At 46.0% G+C, this 21,833-nt stretch overlaps 1 protein-coding gene across 16 annotated transcripts in view; it reads left to right on the top strand.

The window, feature by feature from the left end:
- The window catches only part of LOC138746879 (neuronal-specific septin-3-like), a 294,741-nt gene that overhangs the window by 209,403 nt on the left and 63,505 nt on the right, over window positions 1–21,833 (top strand). For 15 of the 16 annotated variants that reach the window (XM_069905463.1, XM_069905474.1, XM_069905468.1 and 12 more), the window contains one exon: window positions 18,373–18,501. The exons of the other annotated variant lie outside the window; for it this stretch is intronic. In XM_069905463.1, coding sequence (XP_069761564.1) covers window positions 18,373–18,501 — 129 coding nt within the window. The remainder of the gene's footprint in view (window positions 1–18,372; window positions 18,502–21,833) is intronic. 16 annotated transcript variants of the gene reach the window in all.

Raw genomic sequence — 21,833 nt, 5'->3', positions numbered from 1 at the left:
TGCTACCTTAAAAATGGATGTTAAACATTTGAAAATTATTTGCAGAGTTGTCCGTCGTAAAAGTGTAATTTTCCTGACGGGATGGTGTCGCGGTCAGAGCAATGCTGTCACAGCGCCAGTGACCCATGCTTGAATTCGGCGCTGTCTGTAAGGACTTTTACGTTCTCCCCGTGTCTGCGTGGGTTTCCTCCGCGAGCTCCGGTTTCCTCCAACCCTTCAAAATGTATGGCGGGTGCAGGTCAATTGGGTGGCATGGGCTTGTGGGCCGGAAGGGGCTGTTACCGTGCTGTATGTCTAACTTTTTTTTTAATTGAAATTTTTTTTAAAAAAACAGTGGTCATTGCAAGCCTCAGAATATTTTGGTTGAAAGGGGCATGTTAATGTTTCAAGATGGCTGCTGTGCAGATGAGATGGTCATCTGCTACCTTGTGTGTTTGCCAAGAAACTCTGGAATGGGATGTAGCGGTCCTTGTTAAGGGTCATCCTAACTGCCAGCTGCATAACACAGGGCTATGTTCGACTAGCTGTTTCCGGAGACGAACTCAACAGCTGAAAGACGCTCTTTGGTCTGCTAGTGCAAGCCAATGCTGACGCCGAGCACGTTCAACACTGAATCTCGGTGCAGCCACTGCAAAGGTTCTGTGTCTTAAATGCGGTCAAAAGGCCATCTTAATAAAGTAATGACAGATCAATTCGGTAATTGTCAAAGAAAAAACTATGGGCAGGCCCTCCAGCTCTCAATCATGTGCATGTTTGTAATACTAATGACAAGAAACCCCATTAAGCTGATAGAACATTCGACATTAAGAGGAAATCCATTTCAGAGAGATCTCTATCATGTTACATTCAGTGCATTGGTAGCCTGGTCTGAGGAGAAGTGCTTCAAAAAAAACAACCAATGCATCTGTGAAATTAGTCAGAGACCATATGGGACCTGTACCAAAAGTGACTTCCCTCTGGGAGTTGGACATTATTATTCACTCGTACTCAGAATAATTTGGGACCAGCTTCCTTGTTAAAGGGCATTTATTTTAATCATCCCCCTGTTCCTGTTCCCATGATACTGCCTTTGCTTCAGTTCAATTCTAATTGCCTCTATTAACTGGTTTATTAGAGCCTTTTGGAGATTGAAAGTCTGTGCGTCTGCAAGCATGCCCATGTGTGCAAAATGCGCATGGCCTCGCATTTTATCTCACTCTTCCGCGATCTCTACTGGAAGACGATCAATATGCCCTTTGGTGATCCTCCGTAAACTATCAGTGTGCGAAGGGGAATTTCATCTTTCCCAATACATTTTAATGGGCAGATAAAGATTGTCCATGTCGACTTTGAAAGGAGTTCACTGAAGGATAAATACTGGTCAGGAAATGGGCGATAAATACTGGTCAGGAAATGGGCATTTGAATGCCAGGGTCACACCGTGACAGTCAGCAAGATGCTGGAAATGTAAATTTTGCCTGATTTATCATTCTGAGAAATACTATCTGTGAGCCTCTAATTTTCACTCTTTTTGCCCAGAGTCACAGAAGCAGAGGATTTTACTGACGTTAATTCTTGCTCTCGGCTCCTCGAGACCTCCGCAGGAGAGGTTAGCAGATTCTGAGCACCGGTATCTTATCCACTGTTGTAAATTAATTTTAATTTAGACGTACCACACAGTAGCAGCCCCTCCTGGCCCACGAGCACATGCTGTCCAAATACCCCGAAACCCACACAGGCACGGGGAGAATGTACAAAATCATCACTGACCTCACTGGATTCGAGCGGGGTTTGCTGGCGCTGTAACAGCACTGCACAAACCGCTACACTAACCCCCCCGCCCCTTGATGGACCATGAATTCCACCACAGAAATCCCTATTACAGCGGGTTATCTGTTGAAAGAAGTTTGCAAGTTCAGATTATTTTCGGCTTCGCGATAATAGACACCTCTCATTCCTCTACGTTCCAATGAATACAGTCCAAGAGCCGCGAAGCGTTTCTCTTGGAATGTTGGCCCTTTCATTCCAGGAATCATCCTGCTAAATCTTCGCTGTACTCTCTCCAACATTATTACATTCTTTCTAACTGCACACAGTTCTCCAAATGAGGTCTCACCAGTGCCCCATTGAGCCTCATTAACACCTCTTTACTCTGATAAATTGTTCCCCTTGAAATGAACGCCAACATAGCATTCACTTTCTTTCCTGCCAATCCAACCTAGTGGTTAACGTTTAGGTTATCCTGCACGAGGGCCCCCAAGTCCCTTTGCACTTCCGAATTTTGAATGTTCTTCCCATCCGAATAATAATCTGCCTGTTTAGTTCCTCTTTCAACATGTACGACTGTTCACTTCTCAACATTGGATCTCATCTGCCATTTCTTTGCCCAATCTCCTAAGCTGTCCAAGTCTCTCTACGACCTTTTGGTTTCTTTAACGCTTCCTACTCCGTCGATCTCGGTGTCATCTGCAAACGGAGCCATTCAATCTATAATCTAAATCATCAATAGTAATAGCAAATAGAAGCGGCCCCAACACTGATCCGTGCGGAACCCCGCGAGTAACCGGCAACCCACCAGAACAGGATCCCTTTATTCCCACCCTTTGCTTTCTGCCTGTCAGCCAATGGTTCCACCCAATCTAATATCTTTCCGGTAATTCCATGGGCTCTCATCTTATTAAGCAGCCTCTCATGCGGCACCTCATCAAAGGCCTTTTGAAAATCCAAGTACACGACATCCACAGCCTCTCCCTTCTCCATCCTACTTGAGATTTCCTCAAAAAATCAGACAGGATCTTCTCTTCATGAACCCATGCTGGCTTGGACCTATTATGCCATGCACTACAGGTATTTCTTAACCTTGTCCTTGAGGATGAACTCCAATAAATTTCCAACAACTGACGTCAGACTAATAGGCTATCATTCCCTTTTTTTCTGCCTCCCTCCTTTCTTAAAGCATTGCATTTGTGACCTTCCAATCCTCTGGAACCATGCCAGAGTCCATTGATTTCTGGAAAATCAATTTCACTGCCTCCACAATCTCCAAAACCACCTCCTTCAGAACCTGTGGGTGCGCCTCATCTTGTCCGGGAGACTTGTCTATCTTTAGTCCATTCAGCTAAATGAGCACTATCTCTCTCGTAATCCTGACTGTACTTAATTCTATTCCCTGAGACCTCTGACGATCAGGTATACGGCTATTGTCTTCCTCAGTGAAGGCTGATGCAAAATACTCATTTTGTTCCTTTGCCACCTCTTTGTTATCCATTATCCAGTATCAGTCGGTCCTATATCTACCCATGTCTCTCTTTTACTCTTAATATATTTTCAAAGAACTCTTAGAATTCTTTTGTATGTTATTTTCCAACTTTGTTTCAGAATTCACCTTTTCTTTCCTAATGATTTTCTTTGTCTCTTTTTAAGTTTCCCTGTCCTCTGTTTTTCCACTAATTTTCACTTCCTTGTCTGCCCTACCTTCTGCTTTTATTTTAGCCTCTCTTGTTAGCCACATTTGTGCCATTTTTCCTTTCATAATCTTCTTTTTTCTTGGAAGATATCAATCCCGCATTTGCTTTATTGACTTGACTTGATCTGTGGTAAAATAACCAGCGTTTAATGATTCACGTGTCACATCTCTGGGCACGTAACTGACTTGCTCCATTTCACACTGAGCATTGCAGCGTAATCCCCTTGCCTGGAGGTGGAGTAATTTGTTGAGCTGTGGGCGTGGAGGTACAAAGATGTGACCCTTGCAGAGGACAGTCCGTTCAACATCAGGGAGAGGGAGGACAGATGAGATGGTAAAGACAGGGTGGGAGTCGGATCCATGGTCAGGAATAAGGTCTGTTGCCTGCCTTGTTCAGCGACGTCTTGCTTGTTCATTAATACTTGGAGGTCCGTCCCAGATCAAAGCCCATTCAGTGCAATTTCTGATGCAGTTTCAAGAGGCCGGTCCCCATCGGTGCACGACCAAGATCTTTTTAAAAACGCGTTCCAAAGGTTTACCGTGCTCAGTGTGGAGGCTGGATGCGCACAGGAAGCAGGCTTTTCGTCAGGTGCCACGATGACACTGCACAGTATGGGAGAACTGTTGAGGCAGACCTGCCGAACAGCTGCGATCTCTTCAGTCCACCCACGAAATGACATGGTGGTCCTGGCAGGCCAACAGAAAATTAGCAAAATAATAATATCCTCAATGCTATCCTGTTGGGAAGCTGCGGGTGGTAAAATTGCAACTTTTGTGATCCAGGCAACCGCAATGTCAGCATTTAGCGAGCTCCAATTATGTTCTGCAGTGAAATCTCTGTTGGTTAATCATATGGTAAAATGAGCTGTGAAGCGATAAGTACCAATAACGTCAAAACTAGCTATTAGCATTTTGGGCTTGTCCTGACATTACCACTTGGCCCTTTAATCTGAGACAGCGAGGAAGATTATTATCAGGACCAAGAGCTCGTGACAGTTTCCCAGTCAGAAAATAACCCATTTATTTGAGCACAAAGTCCAAAAGCCTTTGTGCTGGAAACCTAAAAATTCTGGAAGTAATCAGCTGGTCAATGTGGAATTTGCGGTAAAAAGAAACAACGTTAATGTTTCAAGGTGAAGACTCTCTCGGACAAAAAGGTTTATTTATCGGTATTTACTATCTTTACATGACGTGGACCTGTTTACAACTATCTTCCTCTCAGCGATTTGCCACTCCACTCTTTTGGTTGCTTGGTTCCGAGGAAGTGGGCGTCTTTGACCTGATGCATTCACCTTATTTCCCTTTCCACGGATCCTGCCTGACCTGCTGAGTGTTACCTGCACCTTCTACGGTTATCCCTTGCCTGCTAACCTATCCTCAATCTGTACCATGATGCTACCGCCCCCCCCCACTTCTACATGTCCCTAAGTTTGTTGAGCCTCTTGAATAATCATTGTTAAGCCACATTGGAGATGAAGCTGGGATTATTTTTAAATTTTAAATTTGGAAATATAACAAGGTAACAGGTCCTTGTGCCTGCGCTGCCCCAATTATACCCTCTCGACCGACAACCTGGTACGTTTTGAAGGACAGGAGAAAACCGGAGCACCTAGAGGAAACCCATGCAGACGTGAGGAGAACGTTAAAACTTTTTACGGACGACGACGAATTCGAACCCAGCACTGGCTCTGCGATAGCGTGGCACTAATCGCTGTGCTGACCATGGATTAGACATCCATTTCATTAAATTTTACCAACAATAAAGTAAATCTTTGAAATTAAAGGTACCTTCTTCCCATTCGGCAGTCAGATTTGCCTCCGTTCGTTGTGCAGAGTTCCATCAGTTTTGTCTGCTAAGTCCACTATGACTTTTGGTCTTGTGGTTTCCCATTACCCCAGCAATCATGAGGTGCATTGATAAGTATGCTTTCAGTTTGAGACGGTCAGAATTCTGTTTGATTTATGCAAGTCGTCATCTTAAATCCATTATCGCCCGCGTTAGATCTGCGAATGCTATCAGCATTGACTCGGACCTCAGAATCTTTTTGCAAGTTGAACATCTGTTAATTTCTTACAGCTTTGCTTGTGAGACTTCCTTCTGGCCTTGTCTCCTCCTTCAAGCAGTCTCTTTCCCACAGAAAATATACACATAGGCCATACAAGAGAAAAACAGGCCCCTCGGCCCTTCTAGTCTGTGCCAAACTATTTTTCTACCCTGTCCCACTGGCCTGCACCCAGTCCATAGCCCTCCACACCTCTCCCATCCGTGGACCTGTCCAAATTCTTCTTAAAGGTTAAAACTGAGCCCGCATTTACCACTACAGCAGGCAACCTGTTCCACACACCCACCACTCTCTGTGTGAAGAAGTTTCCCTTAAACTTTTCCCCTTTTACCCTTAATCCACGTCTTCTGATTTGTAGTAAAACACGAAAGTCTGCAGACACCGTGGTTGAAGTAAAAATACAATGCTGGAGAAACTCAGAAGGTCAAACATTGTCCTTTATGTAGCAAAGAGAAAGATACATAGCCAACATTTGGGCTTGAGACCTTCATCAAGATATGGTTTGTATCTCCACTACCCTCAGTGGAAAAAGCCTATCTACATTTACTCTGTCTGTACCCCTCATAATTTTAAATACCTCTATCAAATCTCCCCTCCTTCGTCTACGCTCCAGGGAATAAAGTCCTAACCTGTTTAACCTTTTCTCTGTGACTCAGTTTCTGAAGTCCAGGCAACATCCTAGTAAATCTTCTCTGCACTCTTTCGATCTTATTGATATCTTTCCTGCAGTTCAGTGACCAAAACCGCACACAAGACTCCAAATTTGCCCTCGCCAAAGTCTTATGCAACTTTACCATAACATCCCCATCTCCTCTACTCAATGCTTTGATTTATGGAGGCCAATTACTTCCTCCAGCAGCCGTGAAGTTCATTGAGGTAGAATGATCGAAGAGTGAATCATGTGAGTCTGCCGGGTTAAAAAAAAATGGAATGATGGAATTTCAATGGAGCTGCTGCTCGTCAGAGGTCAGCCGCAAAGTCAAGGATCCAGACCGACCCCGCACCCGCTCTGTTCTCGCTGCTACCGTCAGGAAAGAGGTGTAGGCGCCACAGGACGCGCACCGCCAGGTTCAGGAATGGCTGCTCCCCCTCCACTATCAGACTCCTCAACAACAAACTCAATCAGGGACTCATTTATGGGCTCGTTAAGCACTTTATTGATTGATTTGTTTTCTCTCCTCTCTGTATTGCACAGTCAGTTGTTGACATGCCTACAGTTTCTTTTGGTGTTCCCGATAAGTGGTAATTCTGCCTGGCCCACAGGAAAAAGAATCTCAGGGTGGTATGTGATGTCGTGTATGCACTCTGACAATAAATCTGAAATCGGTACCTGAAATCAATGAAAGCATTTTCAAAGTGTTCATTGTGTTCAGGGCGGACATTGTGGGCCAAAGGGCCTCATCCAATGCTGCACTCTTCTACGTTCTCCAAGTACCCCTTTCCCTGACTCCATGTGGCTCCACCCTTTCCCATATTTTGACTTGGGGTGGAAGAAATTTGCATATTGTCCTGAAAACTGTGCGCTCAGCTCCAGAGCTGTTCAGTCAGTTGGCGATAACCAGCGACTCAAACACTGTGACTCAGGAAGAGATCCATCATGAAGATGGCAGACGTGCTGTCCAATGTGTTAGCTTTCTTGTAAGATAAATGCACTAAAAAAAGAGACTTGCATAAGAAGCCCTATCAATTGAACAATAAAACATGAGAACGAAGCATAGATTAACGGGTCGTTTATTTTCTCCTGGAACGTGACATGCAAACGGTGGGTAACTATATTTAACGGGTTGCATTGTGACTCTGGCCTGCTGGTTTTGGCAACCTGAGGAACAGAAGCCACCATCAGGTTGATGTTTGCCCACCGTCAGGTCTTTCAACAGCGGCACAAAGAGGATCAGAACATGTCATAAACTTCAGCAACAAAGTACTTAATAGGAATTATGTAGTCTTTACAATTTGTTTTTAAAGAGTAGTAACTCCCCCCCCCCCCCCCCCCTGCCAGTGAGCACCTTAATACAGGAGCTCAGAGGACATTAAAATTAATGGAATGGTTGAATAATTATCAATTGAAATTTGAGTCAGATCTGCTCGTCTATAACCTAAAGGCTTCGACGTTGGTTTTCGACCTTGTCTATTTATCACCCTATGGAAGTCATTGTATTTGGGTTTAATTAGACAGTTCTCTGTCCGTATATGGCCCCGGGCCATGCCCGAGGACTGTACACAAGTAAACAATTCATTTGGGAAGAAGTCATAATGTGGAGTGCTTCGATGATGCACAGTAACTTTGTTCCACTGACCTGGCCCCAGCTGGATCAGGACCTTCTGACCCTGGCTGCTCCAGAGTCTTGAATTCCTTGGTGGAAGCACAGTGCAGGCGGTTCTCATCTCAGCAGTCCCTTCGTCATGAAATGCTGCCCATCACAAACCCTCTACACAGCTTGAGGAAGAACAGCATTGCCTGTTCATCAGGCGCCTTTGGGTAATGCCACTTCAAATGTTTTGCTCCGAACCTTGTGGACAACCAATATAGAATAAAGCTGGGTGGCAATGTGCTCTTATTGTGCCATTAGGGTGGGATGGTTGACTGTAAAGGGAGGAACGGTTAGCGTGAAATGCTGTTACATCGCCAGCGCTGTCTGTAAAGAGTTTGCACGTTCTCCCCGTGTCTGCGTGGATTTCCTCCGGGTGCTCCGGTTTCCTCCCACCCTCCAGAATGCACCGGGGGTTGTAGGTCTAATTGGTGTAATCGGGCTCGTTGGCAGGAAGGTCCTGTTACCGTGCTGAGTGTCTAAATTAAAATTCAAAAGATGTGGGCCGTTGGACTGAAGATCCTTTTTTTGCGCGATGAATAATCTGCAATCACTTTGGCTTTCAGAATTTTAAGAGTGCAGAAGGTTCAAAAAACTTCTAAGAAGCGAATCAGATAGGAAAGAAATGATTAATTGCGCAGTGTGCATATTTAAAAATGCTCTGCGTGCCAGAAATAATACCAGACTGATGACTTGTGCACAAGGCGAGGAGCTGAAACTCCAGTGCAGTACTGACAGAGTGCAGCCCTGTTGTCGGTCGTGTCAATTCTGATGAGGCACAAAACCAATGTTCACGATGATTATTGGGGTGGATTTCATCCCTGAGTTTCCTGAGATAATGCTTACTATAGCCATCTCGCCTTTTATATTTCCATCGAGTGTTACGAGCCCAGAGGACCCCAAAAACCCAGCAGCAGTAGAAATTCACTGAGACAAATGGTTACTTCAACAAAAGTTGATTTTAATGATTTTTAAACATGAAAACCGGATCAAATTTTAACTTATTGCTCTTAACGTAACCCCCTTCTAATTTTAAGCGCACGTGTTTGTCATGCGTGGGTAAGTTTAGAAAAGTTCTTGGATTCACAGTCCAATCTCACTTCTCACTCCTCCCAGTTCACTGGTTGCAGACCATTCTCGTACCGTGCACAGAATGGAACATTTATGAATTTCACCAGGCTTTGAGGTTTGAAAGGTAAATCGTTACCACTCAGGAAGGGTCTTGTCGGTTTTCAGAGAGAGATTTGTTGTTCGCTGGGCACAAACTGATCCCTTCTAATCAGCCACATCAGTGTCTTGCCAAAGAAACTTGCTCCATCAGGGTTTTCCAGATGATAACTTCTTTCTTTCAGGTCTCCACAACCCACCTTCAAAATGGGGTTTTTCCACAAGCTTGCCGGCTTGTCCTGTTCCAGTCCCTGCTGCTGCTGCTGACTGTAGAACTCAATTATCTCTCTCTCTCTCTGTCTCTCAGAGAAAAGCCTGTTTGACTCCCTCTGCTTGCAAAATCACATGAACCTCTTAGAACGTGGAACTGGACTCAGACAATCTGTGGCTCCAAACCTAATCCGCCAAGTTCTTCCATCTGTTGCTTTTCAAGACAGCAATCCATTAGTGAAGTCCCGAGAGGCACTCCCCAAAGCTTTTGCAAAGGCTCTCGGAGCTGGCCTGTCTGGCTTGAGCAGAGCTCCAGTATTTTAAATGAGATCTGTTTTGAAGTGTTTGGATGTGACCTGCACTGAAAAACCTGCCACCATTTATCTCCTTTAAAATATATCTATACACAATACAAAATACAACACAATCTGTCACAACAGCGTAGAAGAATGCCATTGGACGATCAGCTCTCGGCTGACTCTGAGTGCAATTGCATCAATCAGATTTCCCCACAACTTATTCTCTATCATACGTCTGTTAAATCCCACCAGCTCTCCTCCCATTTACACTAGAGATATGCGACCTCAACATTTCCCCGTGCGCTCTGTTTACCTCACACCCTCCAAAAACGTACGGGTTTGTAGGTTAATTGGGTGGCACGGGTCTCAATGGCCAGAATTAGCTTCTAGCATGTTGTAAATAGCAATTTTTAAAAAAGGTATTGTACAGTCATCTTAACCTAGCAAAAGGGAGTGGATGCAGCCCAGGACATCGCCGATTAAACACTCCCCACCATCGAGAAAATGTACAGGGAACACTGCCGTCAGAGAGCAGCAGCGATCATCGTCAACCCACACCACCCAGCACGCGCCCTGTTCTCGTCGTTACCATCAGGAAAGAGGTGCAGGTGCCACAAGGCTCACACCAGCAGGTTCAGGATCAGCGGCTTCCCCTCCACCATCAGGGACTCGTTTACGGACTCTGAGTTGTGCACTTTATTTTTCTCTCTCTCTCTCTCTCTCTCTCTCTCTCTCTCTCTCTCTCTCTCTCTCTCTCTCTCTCTCTGCATTGCAGTTTGTTGGCTTTTATCGGTTCATTTATAAATGTTGAGTCTGGTTTTTTTTGGCATAGCCAATAAGTAAGTGGTGATTCTGCCTCACCTGCAGGAAAAAGAATCTCAGGGTTGTATGTGTTGTCATGTATGTACTCGGAAAATAAATCTGAAATCAATCTTCCCACACTCCAAGAAACCCACGCAGCTACAGGGAGAACGTACATTGTCCTGTTCCAGTCCCAGCTACTTCTGCTGGCTGTAACACTGTAGAAGTGATCTCTCTCTCTCTCTCTCTCTCTCTCTCTCTCTCTCACCACATGACCCTCTCTCCTCCAGACAATATGCGGCTCCACGAGCTTTCATCTGTTGCCTTTTGCAAACAACAATCCATTAGTGAAGTCTCTTGAGCACTCTTCAAAGCTCATGCCAAAGCTCTGAGGCCCCGATATGTCTCGCAGAGCTCCCGATATATCTAGCAGAGCTCCAGTATTTTAAATAAGATCTGTTTTCAAGTGTTTGTATGTGACCTGCTCGAACAAACCTTTCCCAATTTATCTCTCAAAAACATGTCTATATATATCTATGTACTCTGTCACAAAGCCAACATGATTACAGAATATTCATAGCACAAAAAGTATCTTCAGTCTTACAGCACAATATTTTTAAATTTTAATTTTAACTTTAAATTAACTGCCGTAAATTGCCTCTGGTCCAGTGATGGCGTCAGACTATGTGGAGGAGCTGAGAAGAATTTTTTTTTAATGGTCTTGAAGTGAGTGGTTTATGGTCAGTGAAGACTTGGTGGGCTGGGGGGACTGTTTATATGTTGTATTTCTTCTGATCCGATGGCACCATTCTCTTTGGCCAAGGTTTGGGTCGCCTGCGCTAATATCTCCTTAAATTCACAGTATCCACTTAAAATGACAGGACTTCCAGATTTCCCCACACCTCGGCATCAGACTCGGGTGTCATATCAGTGACTGGCCCTGATGAACTTGGCCAGCACTGAGATATCATGAGATTTGGCTGTGTTTCCAGGCTTTCGTTTTCCTTTGTGCATCCTGTATCTTTGCAGCACCTATCCCAAAGGATCGGGAGGCATGGGACTGACTGCAGTGTTATCATTGCTGCGGTATCTGGATGTACAGATGTCCATTTGAAGAGATTGTTCTCTCCTTATTAAAATATACCAAGAGATCTTTCACCTCAATATCCCAGGACATTTATTTGAGATATCTTCTGAAGACTCCAATGAATTGGCATTCTTGGAACTTCAGTGGTTTTGGACTGTCAGATTTTTCAAACTATTGGATGCTATTGCTGTTTGTATCTTGACGCACTTAGATTCACGTGTTAAAAATGTGGAATAATAAATTTCCAGTGAACCTGCTCAAGTTCAAGGGAGTTGAAAGTTCGCAGCTGCTCTGATTGTAATTTATTGCCCAGAAGTGCCGAAGAAACTCAGCCAGTTACGCAGCGTCCTTCATCCAGCAAAGACGTACAAGCAATATTTTGGGCCTGAGCCTTCTGTCAAAGGGCTGCGTGACCGGCTGAGTTTCTCCGGCACTTCTGTGTGTTAACATTTCAAGGGAGCGCAGGAAGCAGGGCTCTAGTGAGTTTTCAGGGGAGATGGGAACTGGGGCCCCAGAGAGTTTCAGAGGAGATGGGAACTCAGTTTCAAGTTCCAGTTTATCGTCATCTGATGGTACAGATACAACCTGACAATACAACCTGGCAAAACAGTGTATCTCCGTGTCACAGTGCGCACACACAGACACACAATACACCCTACACACAAACAACGTATATCCATCGTGATCCAAACTAAATATATCTAAAAATAATGTACAGATTTCTGGGATTGTTCAACAGTCTCACCGCCGGTGGAAAGAAGCTGTTTTCCAGTCTGGTTGTCCTAGTTTTTATTCTTCTGAGTCTGTTCCTTGAAGATAATGTCTCAAGGATGCTGTGGGATAGATGGCAAGGGTCCTCAATGATTTTCTGACCCCTCTTTAAACACCGCTCCCTGTCGATATCGTTGATAGAGAGAAAAGAGACCCCAATGATCTCAGCAGTTTTAATCACCCTCCGTACTTACTGACCTCTCATCTGACGAGAGGTCCAACTGGCAGCTACCACGCCACACAATGATGCAGCCAGTTGGAACACTCCCCGTTGGGCTCCTGTAGTGCATTGTTAGGATGGTGGCCGGTAGCCTTGCCCTCCTCGACCTCCTTAGGACGTGTAAACGCTGCTGCGGTGCCCCAGTGGGGTTCAGGGGAGATGGGAACTGGGACCCTGGTGAGCATGAGGGGAGTGTGAGAACCAGGGCCCCGGTAAGTTATCGGAGGAGCATTGGAACCAGTGCCGCCAATGAGTGTCGGAAGAGTAGCGGAGATATAATCCGTGAGCCAGATGGCATTTCCAAAGAGCCAGATGGCGAATTTTACTGTACTCCCAGCAGGGCTGACCTCCCCCCGAATTGTCAGCCTGAACCGTCATGGGTGCCGAACGTGCAAACGTGCCCTTGGAGCGGAGCTCGTGCCGCGTAAAGGTGATCGCGGTGGAGCAGCCTCCCATTGCGTGAATAAGGCTCTCCATTTCACGTACGTTTACTCGGTAGGAGGCTGATGAGCTGTGGGCCAGCCGAAGGTGTGGCAGGTGTGTCCAGATGTCAGCTCCAGAAAAATGGAGTTAAAATGTCATCGCAGCAGCTGGACAGTTTAAATTAAGTTTTGGAAATCAATTAGGAAGCTATTCACGGCGATGGGGATTCCGGATCTGTTAGGCCGTGAGCCTGGCTCTAGGGAAGGTAATAAACCGACACAGAGTAGCTTCCCACAGCCACGGCAGCGTCATCGGGGGATGGGGCGTCATGAAGGTCGGTTCAGGGAGAATTCAGGGTGGACTTTGCCGGGAAATAGCAATAAATTTGAGCTCTGCCGGAGACACCCACAATTGCACGAACGACGGTATTTGGAGTGAATGGGGAGAGAATAAAACGGGTCAGGGTAGGATTTGTGCCAACGTGGTCACTGAGGACGACGTGCGCCGAGGAGCCTCTTTGGTTCAATGAAGATGCATCTTAAAATGTAAAATACATTTTTATCCCCCCAAAATATTTTGCTTCTCTCAAGTTTGACTCGATATAACACTGAAATGCTGGCATGTTTAATATCAGCCATGTTCTTTAGTTCATATTAAAACGATACTAGTTTTCTTTCTTTACCCTGGTGTTTAAATTTAATGTAGACGTACAGTAAGGTAACAGGCCCTTCGCTCCCATTAAGCCCGTGGTGCATAAATACTACAATTAACCGACGGCCCCGATATGTTTTGAAGGGTGGGAGAAAACCTAAGCCTAAGCCCCAGTAGGAAACGCGCTCAGACATGGGAAGAACGTACAAATTCCTTATGGACAGTGCCGGATTTGAACCAGGGTCGCCAGTGCTGCAGTAACATTGCACGAGCCCCGCTGCTAACCGTGCCGCCCGTTTCTCCACGCTTCTCAGCTACCTACTGTTGCGTGGGTGGAGAGGGCCTTATCGTGTGACTGTTCCCCCATGTAGTCTTTGCAGCTCTATCCTTGGCTTCACAATGTTCCTGAGCACATCATCATGTGTCAAAATAAAAATGCAATTGCTGGAGAAACTCAGAAGGTCAAACAGAGCCCTTCATCAAGGTATGAGCAAAATGTGGGCAGGGACCTAAACAGAACGGTGGGGTTGACAGTGGAGGGGTGGGGGGGGGGGGGAACCACGGTCCCACAGGCAGGAGGTAATAGGTGGATAAGGGAGGGACTGCACAGCAGCTAGCAGGAGGAGGGGGGCTGGCTCTGGGAATGGAGAGGGAAGGGGGTAGAGAGCTGGAGGAAAGGAGACGGAGGGATGGAGAGTGAGTAGGCGAGCAGAAATTGGACATTACTGCCATCCGGCTGAGACAGAAAATAAGGTGCGCTCCTACCATTTATGGGTGGTCTTGGTTGGACCGTACGTGAGACCACGGACAGACATGTCAACACGGAAGTGGGGCGCAGAATTGAAATGGTTGGCCACTGGGAGATCCCTGTCGCTGATGCGGACAGAGCGAATGCGCTCATCCTGTGTGGCTAGCTTTCGTCTCTATTTCCATCTGTGATTTGGAGGAGTTATATTCCCAGCAGGTATCTCCGTGACGTTTGCATAGCATTTTGCAAGATTTGCTTGACTTTTCATGATTAGCTCGAAAACCAGCAACTTAATTGCAAATAGGAGACATACGCTGACTTCTTTGTGTTCGCACAATTGCTCCTTTGTCTCTCGGCCTGTGGGAAAACTGTATGCGCGGATAAGATTCAGACTTTAACTGAATGGGCATCTCAACAAAAGTTCTGAGGCTGACTTACCCACCGAAGATAAACCTTCGATGATGTTGAGTTCTGGCTTCAAGGGACAGAAGATGAATATGTGGCTTTTGTACCCTCATGACGTTCCAAAGTTTTTCACAGCCAATTAACTACTTTTCCAGAGCATATATTAACTTTTTAATTTAATTTAGACACACAGCACGGTAACAGCCCCTCCAGATCACGAGCCCATGCTGCCCAAATACCCCAATTAACCTACAACCCCCACTCCTTGCTCTTCCTCCCTTCTCCATCCCTCTGTCTTCTTTCCTCCGGCTCTCCACCCCCTTCCCTCTCCATTCAGAGAGTCTCGCCCTGTTTGCTGGTGTGTGTGCCCTCCCTCCCTTATCCACCTATTACCTCTCACCTGTGAGCCTGCGATCCTCCACCTGCCCCTGCCCCCACCCCCACCATTTTGTTCAGGCACCTGCCTACATTTTGCTCGTACCTTAATGAAGGGCTCAAGCCCAAAACGTTGGTTATGTCTCTTTATCTTTGCTCTATGAAGTGCGCTGTTGGACCAGCTGAGTTTCTCCAGCGTTGTGCTTTACCCTAAAACCCCCGTACATTTTGAAGGGTTGGAGGAAACCAGAGCACCTGGTGGAAATCCACGTAGAGGACATACGAACTCCTCACAGACAGTGCCATAGACGAACTCGGGTCTCTTGCGCCGTAACAGGGTTTCGCTAACCGTACGGCCCCTGCTGCATCTGCTGCAAAAGAAATGACGAGCGTTGGCACGTAAGCTTTCACAAAAACAAATTATGCCTGGTGAAAAGTTATTCTACAGTTTTTTGATGTGAACTGTTTCTAAGCACGTGTGTCGGTCTGCCAAGCCACGCTTCATCTGCAGCTGAATCCTCCGTTCATTGCTTTTCTACCTCCTGGCATGATCAGTTCACCACGCTCCTGACAACTATAAACCTGAGCTCATTCAAATCTCTGCTGGCAATCTCCTCACGCTTGTCAAGTCACGTTCACGCATTCCCCCCCCCCCCCCCCGTGCTCTCGAACCTTCGCCGGCTCTCAGTCTTGACAGTGATTCGGTTTTAACATTCTACTTGTTTTGGGATTCTCCGGGACACTACCTCTGGCTCCCTTTCTCATCCCCAACTCCTCTCAGGCAAACCCATTTTTAATGACCACTCACAGAATCTCATCGGCTTTGTGAAGTAAGTTTTTGCAATTGACACTGTGATCTCCCAGTTCAACAACATATTCTCTTCAAATCACCGCAATATAGCATTACCCCAACCATTCCAAGTTCCAAATAAATGTACAAGAAATTAACTTCTTGTCCAAAATACGAATGCGAATGTATTCAGCAGGTGAAGAAAATTCCGTGACATATTAGGTATGAAGCAGAAAGAGTGGATCCCATCTCCGTAACCCTGATCATTATCCTTAATAGAAGCGAACGGTCACAATCGGATTGTGTCGACTTTCCCCACCTCATTCCATATTGCTCACTTCCCTTTGAACCAAAAGTGTCGACGCGTCTGCAGATCTCTGGGAGAGGGAATCCCAAGATTTATGACCTTTTGGGTAAAGCCCAGAAAGTTGGATGATCTTCATTTATCTTTTTAATGTTGCACCTATTTGTGTCCCTGATGCACCTTACAATTGAGAACTGAAATGAGGTCGAAATTGCCGTTCAACCACCCTTGGTTTATGAGTTTGGCGTGATGATAGATCGGTTAAGGAACTAATAAATCTGCCTCTTGTAATCTGCGCATTTCCTTGACTTAACCTCTGACCTGCCGCTAGCCCACAATTTGATCTCATCTGGGGTCGGGATTTGGAAAGGGGACTCAGATCCTTCTTTCTTTCAAGATGCTCGTTCAACTCTTTGTTTCTGGACCATTTTTCACCATGCGCTCTGCCGACTTTCCGCAAGCAACGGACTCCTGAAATCCCGTCAAATGTTCCTCCGAGCAAATTACTCCCTAGTGGGCTGAAATACTGTGAGCTACGCCGTCCGCATGATAGAAGCTGACAATAGGGTCACTGTTCGATGAAATGGGAAGGAAGACGGTCGTAAGAATTTGCTAAACGTCATTTGCTAAACTTCTCAAGACCTCCGATAGATTTGGTCAGGGAAAGGTCAACGCTCTGGCAATGTTTTTAGTCGACAGAAAGCATTTGGACTCAGAGTTAGTGCTGGCTGTGGTACAGTCTTGTTGCCAGGAAGAGGAAACCCAGTACATTTCCAAAGTTCCTACGAGGCTTTAAACAACCAGCAATGGGAATTGTCTCCCATTTTCAAACAAACAACCCGAAAGAGGCCAAAGGCAAATTTATCAATGAAGAGCAAATAAACATGATTAAACTGTTTATATATTCACCCAGTTCACTGAAAAACATTGCCTGACATAGAACAGGCCACATTACTGACTCGTTCACGGAAACATGAATGAAAATGCATGGCACATAGCAACGGTGAAAATTAATGCATTGTCCGAGATAAAGTCTGGGACTTAAATCAGCTGTTTGCCACCCTGCCCTATCCCTACTTTTTCAACAAAAACAAGCTGATAATAACCATGGCTGCACACATGGCACCGAGTGATACCTGTTGGCCCACATACTGAATGGTTCACCACGCATCAAAGATCATTTATCGACTCGTGGGAGAATCCAGTAATTAGAAGAAGATGAATTTTTAGTGTACCTTTCAAACATTCACAGGAGTTACAGTTTTGAAGCTTACTGACTCCTGTAATATACGAGACATTGCACCATAATTGAGTGAACGGTCTAGAACTCTGGCTGACAGCCCTGCACTTCAGCTACCTGTCTGAGGGCCTAGGCTTGAAATGTTCTTTGCCCTTGACTTATGGATACTGATGGACCTGCTGAGTTCCTCCAGCCCATTTGTGTACCTGCTCCCATTAGTTGTATGCCACCAAGAATGTGTGAAGGATCATTTTCGGCTTTAAACGACTCAATGGCAACTTGTGTTAACTGAAAATGTTAATTCCAGTAATCTCCGGTTCGAGGGGAGCCAATAACTTCCCCGGTACAGTCATTGCTCATTATGTACATAAATAATGATGAGTGACCTTCACTTTCATTTGCTCATTCCATCCAAGAGGAAGAGTAAGATGGACCCCTCTCTGTTCAAGGAGGCTGGGGTTGAACCTGCTCCACCAATCATACCAATCCCATGCCTCCTAACACTCGAGTGCTGGGAGGGTGGTCCTACCAAATTACTTTCACAGTGGACAAACTGATCCCTCCTTTCATCCCAACATCCAAGGTTGCATCTGTGATCAGGGAGATGGAGTTGTCCTCCACGGTCCCCGTGATAAATGGCGGGTTTTCTCGGAAGTATGCATTTCACCAAGGTGACCTGCTCTGTGGTCCTCATCGTTCATTCCTCTCAGTAATAATCTGGAGGGCAACCTTGGAGCATTGGGAATCCGTGGCATCAAAGTGTTGAGAAATAATTTTTTGATGAACCAATTTGTTAAGTGTTGATGGAGAGTTTGTGGCTTGAGGGAAAAATGACCATACAAGATTGAAAAATAACCTAAGTTTTGTTGCTTGGTCAAACAAAATTGTCAGGTAAATGGCTTGGAAACCCACTCGATTCATTTTTAAGTCACAGTGGGGATCAGGTTACTAAAGTGGTTCCCTGCTGCTTTGTTCTGCTTTTACAAACTAAAGCATTCAACTGCTCTGCAGACAAGTGGAATGGCTGCTCTCGCTGAAGATTTGGTTTCTTGTTTTTCACTCAGGTGAAAGTGGCCTCGGAAAGTCGACTTTGGTGAACACCTTGTTCAAGTCGAAAGTCAGTCGGAAGTCCTGCACTCCAAACTACATGGAGAGAATCCCCAGAACTGTGGAACTCCAAGCTATTAGTCACAGTAAGTTTAACTGCAAGCCAAACTGCAATCTCATTGGTGTGTGATGCAGCCTCCCTGTGCTCCAGCTCAGAGTCCAGGAGGCTCTCCGTTAACGTCTGCAGTCCCAGTGCTCCAGTCTCAGTCCCAGTCTGGAATCTACGCCTGCAGTCCCAGTGCTACAGTCGCAGTCCCAGTGCTACAGTCCCAGTCCCAGTCTGCAGTCTATGTCTGCAGTCCCAGTGCTCCAGTCCCAGTCCCAGTCTGCAATCTACGCCTGCAGTCCCAGTGCTCCAGTCCCAGTCCCAGTCTACGTCTGCAGTCCAGTGCTACACTGACAACACAGAACTGAACGTATCTGATAACCAACATGCTACTAACAAATTCCTGTCTATTACTTTAATTAATGAGTCTTGGTCTATTCAAAATAAATAGATCAAATACCAAATGTCTGACAACGTTGTATTGAGGTCCCTTCTTGATAGTCTCTGAGGCTACAAAGAGAATTTCTATAATATCTGATTGGCAATGTGGACGTATTTGTGCCTGTCTTAAAAATGATGCAACGGTGGGATCCAGGAAAAGAATAGCATAAAGCTAACACACGTTTCACGTGCCTGCATAATGTGTATCTTTTATCTCCAATTGTTGTTGTCGAGACAAAAGTTTTTCTGCGATAGTTATTTCACAACCGTCTTCAGTGTCTTTCCTGCGGTGACAGCCGATCACGAGTCCAAAATTGTCCTTGAATCTGGTGATGCACAATTTCTTTCCTGTTGTTATCTGACCCGTGCATGAACCTCGCTGTAGTAAAATTATGTGGCCTTGGCTCTGTACCCACTGATCTCTCCTCCTGTACTTTGGTAAGATTAGAGAAGGGCCTAAAGGAGGTGTTAAATCGACAATACGTAGAAATGTTTACTTTCAGCCATGTTAGGTTCTTAAACTGATCTCCTGTCTGTTTTACGTTGGCTTTGTGACTCACCCAGTCATCGTTCAGGATATTTGGCTTCCATCCACTGGTTGAACTATGACTTCAATTGTAAGGTGCCCATTCCTCAACAGGAGAGGAGGTGGGGAAGGATCCAACGTGGCTGGCGGCCACTCGAAGCCACGTCGGACGGAATCCCAGTCGTGGACCAGTTGCCTGTATGTTGGCAGGAGAGTGGGGTTGGTGAGGGGGGCAAGGGTGCAGACCATTTCCTCAAACTATGTGGTGGCCGGGCCATCAGCTTTCTTGGATGAGCAGCAGCACATCGCGGGTCCCTAACGTCATTCTTCATGACAGCGCAGCGTTAGTTGCTTGAGGTTTCCACCTGCCTCCAGGGTACCTGCCAGTCTCCACGTGGGAACCCCTAAGAATTTCCACTGAAATTTGGAGGAAACCTTTGCCTAACCCTAACCCTTGAACAATCCACCACTAGGAACGGCTTCCCTCTTTCAGACTGACCGGAACCCATCGTGATCTTGAACACCTCTATGTCCTCTCTTCTTTCCAACAAGTCCAGTCTAGGAGTCACAGCTCCTCCAGTCTATAGAAGGCAATTCAGCCCATTAATTTCCCTGCAGGAAGTTCTGCCATATTCTCATCAACTCCTCCCAGAATCCAGCCCACTTTTGCTTGAGACAACTTACCCATTGATCGACTGAACCACGCATCTTTCGCGTGTGAGAAGAAACCACAGCGTCTGGGGAAACTCTCGCTGACGCAGGGAGAACACGCAAACTCCACAAGACCATCCAGGCTAGGATTGAACCTGGTTGACTAGACTGTGAGGCAGCTACCGTACATCTGTACGCTGTTGAAATTCCTCATCCTCGGAACAATGCCAGTGAATCTCCCTCACGACATCTCAAGAATGCAAACGTTCAGCCATGGCCACTTTTAGTGTAAGGTGCAAGATGTATTCAAGATTCAATTTATTGTCACGTCATAAAAACAATGTCATGATACACAAAATTACTTTTGCCTGCTGTCAGGCGGACAGATTCGCCGTCAACAGAAATGGCCTGAAGCGCTTCTTACAATCAGAGAAAGAGAAGCAAAAGAGAGTTGTCATTCCAACCCACCCCCCCCCCCACCCCCTCCGAGGTAACGAGTGTCCGTGGATTCACCCCAGTGCTCCCGCAGCCTCCACAGCCACGTGGGGTCCAGTCCAAACTCTCAGCAACCCGAGTTCCAGATCCGACGGAATCCTTCAGCGCCCTTGGTACCCTCTTGCATCCCGGTTCCGAGCCAGTCTCCAGCAGTCCGCAGCCTGGCGCAAGTCCCTTGACTGCAAGTCTTCAGCATGCGTGTGCTCCTCGCCTCATGTCGCCAATAGTTTTTCCGCCTGGGAGTCCTTCAGCAGCAGAGCCTCTCACTGGTCCGCTGCCATGGTCACCTTCCACTGGGGTCGTCTCCTCTGCTTCATCTCAAATGAGCGGGGGAGTGGGGTGGGGGGAGGGGATGGTCTTCCCGTTTTCTGGTGCCTCATGCCACTCCTCTACTTTCCCCAGTCTGCATCGCCTCACGGCTGCTGCCCATCGTAGGCTGCAGTCCCAAGGAAGGACAGAGATGTTGAACGGAAACAAAAGCGTCTGCAATGGAGCCAAAAGCAAACTATGACAAGTCAGCAAGAAACTGAGGGCCACTGGCACAACATGACACATTGAGATGCAGATTCCAACACTTGGGACAAAAAGGTTACTGTTCTGGATGATGCAAATCCAAGATCCTACTCTGTCAGAACAGAGGATAATGTAATCATCAAATACTGAGAAGGAATAGAAAGAGCCTGCTGAAAACACAAGAGACACTGCAGGAACAGACAAACGGTGAACATACAGACTGCACAGCAACAGAGGGAACCAGCAGACAGTCGTGGACCAGCAGAGCCGACACAAGCACCTGTGTTCGGAAGATCCCCGCGCGTTATCAAAGCACCTGACGGACTGAATCTCTAGAAGAAAAATAACAACATCCTTAAAAAGTTTGTGCTGCTGAATGTTTTATTGACGTTTGTGCCGAACTTTAAATTGAAATGAATACTGTATGAGTGTGTCATGTTGTTAGATTAAATATCTCAATGAAAGGAGATGTAGTGCTAATGATCTTCCTGACCACTAGAGGGAGTCAGAGACGAGTTGGTTGCAGCTCTGGGTTGGATTCAAAAATGGATGCCTCCGTGAGGTCTTGTCTGTGTGTGCTTTAGCTAATAAATAGAGCTGTTTTAGAAGAACCCACATTTCTTTATTACAATAAAAGAAACATCACAGTGTTTTCTTGATATGACTTCATATCGCGATGCAGTTGAAATTCTTAAATCCTCAGAACCGTGCGGATAATCTCTCTCACAACTTCTCGAGAATTTTCT

This window comes from Narcine bancroftii, chromosome 12 (assembly GCF_036971445.1).
Source record: "Narcine bancroftii isolate sNarBan1 chromosome 12, sNarBan1.hap1, whole genome shotgun sequence".
NCBI classification, from domain to species: domain Eukaryota; kingdom Metazoa; phylum Chordata; class Chondrichthyes; order Torpediniformes; family Narcinidae; genus Narcine; species Narcine bancroftii.
This window is presented reverse-complemented; position numbering and strand designations above follow the sequence as displayed.